Raw genomic sequence first — 10,685 nt, 5'->3', positions numbered from 1 at the left:
GTTGGTTCGGAATTGCGTTCTTTTGTTCGTTGGACCCGCTTATGTGGCTTTGTATCTATGTATTGAGTAAGGAATATACGTAGTTGATTTGGTAAGTACGCATGCGTGCTACTCAAATGGTGAGTGTTAAATGCTACTTATTGAGGTTTCGGAATTTGCCGAGCTCGTGTACTAATCAGCATGTTATTTGACAGGAAATTGGCTTCAAACTGGTGACTAATCGTAAGATTCTTTCATAACGTGCAAATCTTTGGTTAACATTGCACACGCAAAGAAGATGAACTGTTACAATACGAAGTTGTACTTCATGCGGGCCAACTAAACATTTACGTATTGTACACGTGTGTTAAATTGATTGTTCAATCATGGGCGATACCGACTCGCTAGATGATTTTTTTGCAAAAAAAGACAAAAAGAAGAAAAAATCTAAAGGAAGCCGGATAATTCCCACAGACTTGCTACCAGGGACACCACCAAATGAGCCCAATGAAAATGTAGACCAGATTGGTGATCAACTTGCAGACACTAAAATTGACGCATCCAGCATAGACGATGCGTCTAAAGAAAGAAAAAAGCAAAGAAAAAAGAAGGATAAAGATGGGTCAGATCCTAGCCAAAGGAAAGAGGTGAATAGCGTAAATTTGTGCTAACTAGTATTAGGATATTAAAATAGAAGCATGACAATAATTATGGTGCACAAAGTGATAAACCAAATGCATATTTTATAAATAGGCACGTGTAATACTATATCATCGTTGATTGTTAAGATGTCTAAAACAATGGTTGTTGTATTTCTTGAACGTTTTTTAGACCAATATACATACATCTACATTGCTTTCATTGGCAATAGCCAAAACGTAGCACTTCTTTTACGTTAGAAACGGTAATGGACGTTTTTAAAAAACGATAAAAAATTGTCAAAATTAGTTTCTGTAGGCCCGTTACAGAGCGTGTACTTTTTAATAATCCTGTTAAACCGCGCCTTTGTCTTAGCCCTGAAAATATCAATTGTCATCTTTTTAATAGTCTACAAAGGACGGTTGTAAATTCCTATTTATCTAAAAACATAAAAGTTATTTTTCTACCTTGAACACTCAGGAGGACTTTAGGCCAGATTATCTAGATAGGCCTAAAGTAATAATTCTTTGGCTGGGGTTATTAAATCTTAAAGATTATGCTCTAGCACTAAGGCATGTCATCTACATTTAATAAACTTTAAGTCAATGGAAACATTGTAGAGCAATTTTTATCACGAGGGTTTTTTCAGTGGATTTCACTGAAGATGGCTTTTTATTCGCAACAATCTATGCGCATCTATTTTTCAATGATAAATTCTAAGTGGCATGGAACCAATTTAGTTGCGTTCACTTTCGTATGAACCCAGCAATACTCGCCTTCTTTTAATGCAGTCAGAAAAAGCTGATTCATTTTTATATAAAATTTATTTCATTTATTGCTATCTTCTTACAAGAATACATTGTAATCTATGTAATTCGTTCCACTGCTTAGAAACTACAGATAAATACTTTCATTAATTACATTTAAACAATAGCACTACGCAAAAATTTTAATTAGGCTAGGCTTACATGTAAAAACTAATTAATCAAATAATCGCTTTCATTGTTATTCTACATGAAAGAAGATGTGAGTTCAGCAATGCTTAAGTCTTTCACTACCGCGCTAAAATCGTTATTCTGACCAAATTAATTTGAACAAATTTTTGAAAAATCGATATATTGCTAGTGTTTAAGCAATATCTACCACTATTACTATTCAACCTATTCTTAGACGCCTACACAAGTTTTTCCAATACTTTTAACCAGTTATCTCTTAATGAATGCAAAATACTATATATATGCTATTTTTATCAACTTCAATAATAACACAAATGCAAAGCGATACAACAGATAAGAAAACTTTAGTAATAATAATAAAACATGACAAAAAAACAATAGTGGTACTATACAAACAACTAAACTTATGAATAGCATTCATGATAATTTTAATTCAATTTTAATGGCTAACTGTTGCTTTTTTCCCTTTTTTTTTGTTTTACTATTGTTGTATGGCCTAATTTGAAAAAAATTTCTATTTGTGAAATGAAATTATTGCCAATAAAGTACTATATATATAATTGTAAAATGTATTCTAACAACTAGCAGCAATAATTACAATGACACTAGGAATACCAATATGGTATTAAACTATACCTGTTACAATGTAACAGGTATAGTTTTACTGTAGAATGCATCTTATTCAGAACAAAATTCTCTAGAAGATGAGTATAAAATTGCTTAGTAAATGCCATTCTCGCAAAACTTCTGACGCTTTCTTTGCGTTGAACAAACACGATGAAATTCTTATTGCCATTACGATAACGATCTAGTTTTTCCATTTTGAAAAATTTAATTGCTGAGCCAAAAGGTTTTTATTTGGTTGCATGTGATTGGCAACAAGGTTGTTTCGTTGGAAACAAAATTTGATTGGTGTAGCTAATGTGTACGCTTCAAAATGAAAAGAAAAGTGAAACCCCATTGATAAGCTGATACATCGGCTTACTTCCTGTAATTTTATTACTGCGAAAGCCGATACAGTGGCTTACGGTAGCGAAAGAGTTAAGGCTAGTGGTAGAGTATGTAGAATGTAATAAGAATACACAGTTTATTAAAGTGATCTAATTTACAACAGATCTAATTTAAAGTAACTTAAAGTTTGACTTGCAACAAAATTCACATTACAGTTATTTGATATCAAAAGATTCACCATGTCTTACTCTGCTGTGTTGCAGGTGCAAAATATGTGGAAATGTGATTACAATCTCTTAAAAGCTCAAAAACGAACAGTTAATCGCAGCTATCACAAAACCGCCGTAGATCAGAATTTCTTTCCAGAACGGCTCAAATGGGACGTAGTTGTACAAGATGGCTTCTGTTTACACTTTCACGCAACCTCATTCGTCGAAATATTTTCACAAACATACTTCACGCATTCAATAAAACCATGTCTATTGTTCTTACGCGTCTATTTTATTGTCATTGTAATGCTGTCACTTTCAGCACTGATATTTTATAACTTACCATGAAAATTCGTTTAATTTTATAACCGTACCTCGAATGAGTACATATTTTTGTCTGATAATCATGACGAGCCTGTTGGTCACCTGTGATAATCAAAAATTTCTGCAGAAATTATTCGCAAAGAATGGGTCACATAATCAGATTACGACTAGACGATTAGACCAAGCCTGTATCATGCAGTGTATATATGTTATATACATATATACACTGCATACATATATGCAGTGTATATATATGTTATATACATATATACACTGCATACATATATGCAGTGTATATATATATGTTATATACATATATACACTGCATACATATATGCAGTGTATATATATGTTATATACATATATACACTGCATAAATATATGCAGTGTATATATGTTATATACATATATACACTGCATACATATATGCAGTGTATATATGTTATATATATATACACTGCATACATATATGCAGTGTATATATGTTATATACATATATACACTGCATACATATATGCAGTGTATATATGTTATATACATATATACACTGCATACATATATGCAGTGTATATATGTTATATATATATACACTGCATACATATATGCAGTGTATATATGTTATATACATATATAATCCATAATTAATTCTCAACGTCTTAGGTTGTAGAGAAAACATTAGTAGCAAAAAACTAGACTTATTTGATTTATTCAAGAATCACAACATACCAGAGTTGGTCAGAGAACATATATACTGAGTCGTCTCAATCTATTTGTAACCAGAGTTGGTCAGAGAACATATGTACTGAATCGTCTCAATATATTTGTAACCAGAGTTGGTCAGAGAACATATGTACTCAGTCGTCTCAATATATTTTTAATTCAGGATTTTCAGCAAGACAAACTACCAATTTTTACTTTTAGAATTTGTTGACAAGGTGCAATAATCTGTGTACTTTTAGCAAATGTCAATTCCTAATAAACATTACTGCTGTTGCACATGATTAAAACAAGAACAGTTAGTAAAATCTATACTAAAGTATAAAAAAAATATAACCCAGAGTGGTTAAAATATGCCAGAAGGTAGAGAACTATGACTAAAAGCAAACCCCTAAAAACAGGACATTTTTAAAAATCAACAGCCAAACATCAAACCTGACTTGATTGAACTCTTCAAATCCTCAACCATATACTTTTCTATCACATAGAAGCTATTAGATTGTTATTTAAGGCTTAGCAGTAATTTATCATCCACTTATAGTTCACCAGCAATCCTACCCAGTCATTTCTGATATGTCTGTAGGAAGATGAGTGGAATTTGGTGAATGATGAAGTGGACTACTCTGGTCTGAGGATTGCTTCTAAAAACATTGCCAAGTAAGAAACCTTCCAATTAGTTTTCTCATATATATGCAGGTTTTAGGGGTTTCCATGCTACAGAGTTTGGTCCCTACTAGAATGTTTCAATGCATAATCTCACTAAACTATGTATGGAGAGTCCTCGGTTTATGAGGTTCTCGAGTTGGGCTGTTTCAAGATTACGAACCCCATCGTGAAAATGTCTTAAATAATATTCAACGTGGTGTTGTCTTAGTCAGTTAGTCTTATAGGTAATGTAAGCAATTGTGAGCATGTTTCCAATGTAAAGAGGATGGGATGAATTTGCTTTGTCGTGCTTGTGAAGGAGGAAGATGGCATCAGTATAGTGCACCCCTGGGTGCACCCTGGTTCCTGTTCTACAGTTTTTCCGCCTTACGATATGGAACATGGTGTTTTTTCATTCCCTTGTTTTCACATATTTTCGCCATGCGAAATCAACAGAAATGTCTCTCGAAATTCTGATTTGGTGGTCAGTGTGCTGAATAGGTCGGAATAACAAAGATGCCGATTTGCTATTCCCCGAAATCTCCCACAACTAATAGTTATCAAGGCTACTATACTATTTTGTTACTAATATTTGATATGTACATAAAAGTATATATTAAAAAGTACTGTAGTTTGTGCATCAAGTACATATTACAGTATATGTATAAAATTTTGATGTTTTCCACCAGGAGTGTTTGCTTTAGATAATTACTATGGGTTTCTATACCCCTCTATGCGACATTTCCACCTCACCATGCCAACACTGGAATGAATTGATGTCGTATGGCGGGGTCCGCTGTTTATCGCCCAGTTTCATCGATACGCCATTTTGGTTGTCTGCTGATTCTCTCTTTCTCGTCTTTTTTACAGGTTATTTTCAATTGGTCAATTGTATGATTCCTAATTCATAGTACTTGTCTTTTCTTTTTATATAGTTTAATACCATTTTATCATAGTAAAATACTTTATTGTGTTCTAATTTCTCTTGTTGCCATTCATATAATTTTGTCATATTACATATATATTTCACGTTTAACTTAGTTTTAAAATGCTGACTAAACTTAGTAATGGAATAGGTAAGTGCGCTTGGCAGTTTGCTGGCTCACTGCGGTTTGCTGGCTCACTGCGGTTTGCTGGCTCACTGCGGTTTGCTGGCTAAAATCAACTAGATTTTATGGAATCTGATTACAATCAGTCTTTTGATTGTATCAGTATGTCTGCCTGTGAATCTTTCTTCAAAGGGATAACAACTCCTCAATATGATAGATAAAAATATAGTAGACTTTCGCTAGATTATTAAAGGTTAACAGCTATTTTCTAGTGGACCAAATGAATGTGTTATCGTGGACATTGCTGCTGCTACTCACCACCTCCTCTACAATACTGCCTGAATGACTATATTAATAGCCTGTATAGTATATTTAATCATGTTGAATTGTTGAAAAATATATAAATGGCGCTTGATTTACTTCATTTGTCAGGCATGAATTTAAATATACAACATTCGTTGTGAGTTATGTGGTAATTTTCACCTCTTCTGAAGTAATATTTCAACAAATGTTCTCATCATGTGTTTGAATTTTTTACACCACGCATTTCAGTTAATATGTATAAGCAATATCTTATTTGATTTTATGGCCATAAATTGCAGCAGAAAAAAATCGATAAAATGTATTCACTTTTCAAATGTCTAAAACAATTTGTTGATATTTACCTGTAGTTGTCATTGCTGCTTCAAAGAATGAAAATTTTGAATTATTGTATGTCTTGTTTTTGTTTAGATGTAGGTTATTTTCATAACTGAAATATTAACGAGACATGTTCAATTTTAAAAGAAGTTGCACATGTGGCAAGTGTGGTCCTTTTGTGTCATTCTCTGGATAAAAGAAGAGAGTCATCAGGCTAAGCAACAGCACCGATCCACTAACAAATTTCACCAAAATAGACAAGACCATTTTGTTAAATTTTGGCGCTCAAGGCTAAGCATGAGCTGATTTTCAAATAGACAAGTTTGACCTTACTTAGTGTTTGTGTGATGCGTCACCACTTACTGTTTATAATAGGGAGGCAGCAGAGGAAGCTGCCGAATCAGCGAAGCAAGAGCCAACATATGACGAGGATGGACAAGTAATAGAAAAAGGCTCCGACGTCAGGGTATGGAAAATCAACCCGGTAGAGCCGGCTCCAGTAGAGCCACCGCCTCCCCCGGGTGAGCCACGTTGGGTAATTGGAGAGTGTGCCGTGTCACCTTGTGCATGATGAATATTAGAATAGCTCCTTAATTGGAATTGCACTCTCATGGGTATAAAGTGTGTATAAACTGGATCCGCTATGAATAATGCTAGCATGTATGCATTAAACTAAGCTTCCTTGGCAAACTTACTATTAAGATGTTTTATATCGGTGATAGACTTCAATGTTTGCCTATTTTGATCAACACATGAAAACACACAGCTGAAATAGTCTTCATTCCTGAACCGACTAGCTGAGCGTTTTTGGAATTCCTAAATTTTTTATGTTTAGCAAAGCTAATGTGATCACTAGCAACTGTTTGGGTGATTTGAGTGCGTAGCTGTGATTTCCTTTGAACTAATAATGTTCATAGTGTCCATAAACAAGATAATGAAGAAAAACATCTGCTTTTGCTATTGTTTAGGATACGCAGTGATCACCTGTTGCGAGCAATTCCCTTGCTGTTAGCTGTCAGTGCGGAGTCCTGCCGATTCTTGGCAATGTGCATAGTTTTCTTTATTAATCATGCCCATTTAAATTTGTTTTTTGTTTTGAAAAGTGTCATTTCCTGTCCTGAAAGTGCAAAATTGTAGTAAAAATGTTAGAAAAATTTGTGTAGCATCTGTGTTTGTAGCACCAGTCCCAGATCTGGGAAAGAGGCCAAATGTGAGCAGTGAAAATGCATTTTCCAATAAATAGATTGAAATTATCATTCATTAAAGCTTTTTATCAGACTTACGCATGGCTACACATTTTCAGTTTACGCAGAGTTTAATGCTAAAAGCTGTAAAAAACAGTTACAACTATTTATGAACATTTTATTGCGTCTCTTTTCTTTTATAGTCACACGGATTTGATTTGTATGGTGACAACTTTTGGAATTATTTTCTGTCCCAAAAAATGACATTTTTGAGTATTCACTCATTATGTATAGCTCGTGGTTCTAGAATGTTTAAACTTATTCGCACCCGACTAATTTCTAAGCGATTAGCCCCAGATACCGCTAATTTTTCAGCAAGTCGCTGTAATTCAAACTACTACTACAGGAGACAAACTTGAGATAATTTTTTACTCATTCAAATTTCACAAGAACCAGCCAAGTCTCCTCTTTCAAATTATATTACATTCATATAGACAACTCATATCCCTTTTATGTAGATCCATGTCTCAAAGAAGGTAGTTTCAGGAAATTTCCAATTTTGAAAAGATTGTCATTTGCTGAAACAAAGTTAAATTTGCACCATAAAAATTGCAAAATATACAAAGTTTGACTGAAATTACTTATTTCTTACAATACATAGTTATGAATATCATTTATACATATATGCAGTTAGTCATGAGCATGAAAATCATGAAACTCTAACTTTGAAATTTTCCTCACGAGTATCATCCTTCAAACAAAAGCATAGCAAATCTATATGCCAATATAACTTATATAAAACGTCATGAAAATGTTTCAAATAATAGAAATATGTTCAACAACTCTGTTCTTGACTTTTCAGACTTCATAGACAGCTCTAAGAATCAATATGATCCTATCGAAACTGAAACTAACGCTAGTCTGACTATGGCTGGCAGCCTGAAGAGTGTATTTTTATTCGAGCATAACGATTCAAATTGTCAAAATTTAAAGTTAATAAAAACTTTGAAACATTAAAAGTAATGTTTTAATTTTATTTATGCAGTCTTTCAATGTTTTACCACTTCTGAATCTGCTTATTTACTTTTTCTGAAATTGAAAAAAATTATTGCGAACGATAAAATTTCCTGTCAGCATTATGCTTTTCGGTTTTGGTAGATATTGAGATAGGTGTACTAAATTGGTTATAACTTTTGCCAAAGACGTCATAGAGACATATTTTAAAGTTTGTCTAATTGTCCAAAAAAATTTCTTTCTAATAATCAAAAATATTCTTTTATGATTTAAAAATAACGATGCAAGGAGTTGGTAAATTTCAGGCGCGAGTTAACTCGCGTTGGGTGCCTAACAACATTATAAATACGTGAGTTAACTCGCGCGTGGGTGTGAATGAGTTAAGATATAATGCAGTCTTACAACAGGGGTTAATATTTAGGTCCTGTACGGCCTAGCCATAGCTGTTCAAATAATTTTGTATTAATTCAGAAGTTTTCAGACTACAGTCGTTAGACCAAAACTAAGGCATTTTAGCATTCTTCAGTCAACATTTAACAGAAAACATTGTATTGCTATATCATTCCTTATCACCGGTTGCTTTCCTCTCTCGCATCAAATTACATTGTACTTTCAACCGTCATAGCAGCTGTCTGCTTTTTATTTCTTATTGTTCATATCTGTAATAAAAGCCAAGTGTCTCTGTGTTTGTATGTCATATTGCAGCTAATGCTTACATTCTATGTATTAAGTGTCTGTGTTTGTAGCGCCAATCCCAGATCTAGAAAAGATGCCAAATGTGAGCAGTGATGGTAAATATGTTCCCCCATCAAGGAGAGGCGCTGCCGCTGCTCAACTAGCCCCAGTTAGTGTGAAGAAAACCCAGAGGAAAAGGGTTGCTCCAAATATGAATAGCCAGGAGGATTTTCCCACTCTCGGTGCAGCACCTCCGCCTGTCGACTAGTAAGATTACGCTTCGTAACAGCTGAAAAGTTTATGATTGGTCTATGTTATCGTGTAAAGTTTATGATTGGTCTATGTAATCATGTAAAGTTTATGATTAGTCTATGTTATCGTGTAAAGTTTATGATTGGTCTATGTTATCATGTAAAGTTTATGATTGGTCTATGTTATGTAAAGTTTATGATTGGTCTATGTTATGTAAAATTTATGATTGGTAGCTATGTTATCATTTAAAGTTTATAATTGGTCCATGTTATCATGTAAAGAAGAAAAATAATGCTCACTCATGATTTTTGTACATTCCTGACTTAACTACCAAACTATTTGGTGTGTGTTAGTGTGAATGAGCGTTCACATGAATAGCGCGACGTGGGGCAAGGAGTTGTCTGCTGCTTTTTATTAAAGAGTTGTCTGCTGCTGAAAAATTAACATATAAGCCCAAGCTGAGCCAATAAATACATGTTTATTTGTGTTTGTATTGTAAAAGTTGACACCTTGGGTTGCGCACAGGAAAATAAAATGACCAGGATTTGGCTATCTTGCGAAACATGCCATATCTTTGGCCTCCCAACTCAAATGGAAAACATATTGTATTGTCTCATTTTGTTACCCGCCATAAATTGTTGCTATTATAGTCCTGCTGTCACAACCATGTTTGTGTTACAGTGATGTGTCCAAATTTGAAAGAGTGAGAGGAGGCGCGACAAGTAATCAACAACAGCCTTCCGTGGAGCAAACCCGTTTGCAGACATCAAATATGTACAGCGCTCTCGAGCGCAGCTAAGCAATTGATATTTACTATTATGCATACGATATAGTTCACATTCATACATGTTTTATAAGAATTCAAAGAACGAATGGAGGACAGCCTTTGTTCTTATGCATTTTCCATTTTTTTCGTGTACTATGTAGACACGGTATAAGGTTCAGAGTTGCAACACCCTTGCTCTAATCAAGTCGTTTCGTATGTGATGCTCTGTTTAATAAAGGGACGCTCTAAATTCCCAGTAACCAGTACACGGTAATAAAGAATGTAGGTAATATTACTTTGAGCCTTTTCATGTCATGTTTGTCAGATCATTAACGATAAGCTGCTTGCAATGCTTTGTTCGCCCAGTGAGCTTCTGCTGTTGATGTCGTGCTTGTATCAATAATAAATTGTTTACATGTATGTCAACATGAAGCGTATAGTTTATGTTTTGGTGAATTTCTAAACCATATTTCTAAAAGCTAGTCCTTTAAGCCTGGTGGGTTCTCACCCAAACGTGAACAGCCTGTAGGGGGGCTGTATGTTCTCAGCTCTTACGGTATTGCTGGTGATCACGTAATGAAGGAATTGTCTGCTCCTAAGACAACGGTATCTTTAATGCGTGGCATTACAGTATAATGTATGTTTCCAGGTCAAGGTCATTTTTTGCATAATGTTCTTAAATCTTT

The 10,685-nt window shown here is 34.2% G+C and overlaps 1 protein-coding gene across 1 annotated transcript; it reads left to right on the top strand.

Annotated features, from left to right (window-relative positions):
- The first annotated feature begins 213 nt into the window (after positions 1-213).
- LOC137393810 (protein CDV3 homolog) lies at positions 214-10,425 on the top strand. The gene is made up of 5 exons (XM_068080513.1): positions 214-626; positions 4,359-4,432; positions 6,484-6,629; positions 9,053-9,248; positions 9,915-10,425. The coding sequence occupies exons 1-5, from the start codon at positions 366-368 to the stop codon at positions 10,030-10,032; spliced, it is 795 nt and encodes a 264-aa protein (XP_067936614.1). The 5' UTR covers positions 214-365; the 3' UTR covers positions 10,033-10,425.
- The last annotated feature ends 260 nt before the right edge of the window (positions 10,426-10,685 follow it).

Source organism: Watersipora subatra, chromosome 4, assembly GCF_963576615.1.
Source record: "Watersipora subatra chromosome 4, tzWatSuba1.1, whole genome shotgun sequence".
NCBI classification, from domain to species: domain Eukaryota; kingdom Metazoa; phylum Bryozoa; class Gymnolaemata; order Cheilostomatida; family Watersiporidae; genus Watersipora; species Watersipora subatra.
This window is presented reverse-complemented; position numbering and strand designations above follow the sequence as displayed.

Excerpts from the sequence above, each read along its gene's own strand:
- LOC137393810 (XM_068080513.1), top strand. The coding sequence starts at position 366 with ATGGGCGATACCGACTCGCTAGATGATTTTTTTGCAAAAAAAGACAAA. Across the intron at positions 627-4,358 it reads ATCCTAGCCAAAGGAAAGAG|GAAGATGAGTGGAATTTGGT; the intron begins GTGAATAGCGTA and ends ATATGTCTGTAG. Across the intron at positions 9,249-9,914 it reads GCACCTCCGCCTGTCGACTA|TGATGTGTCCAAATTTGAAA; the intron begins GTAAGATTACGC and ends TTTGTGTTACAG.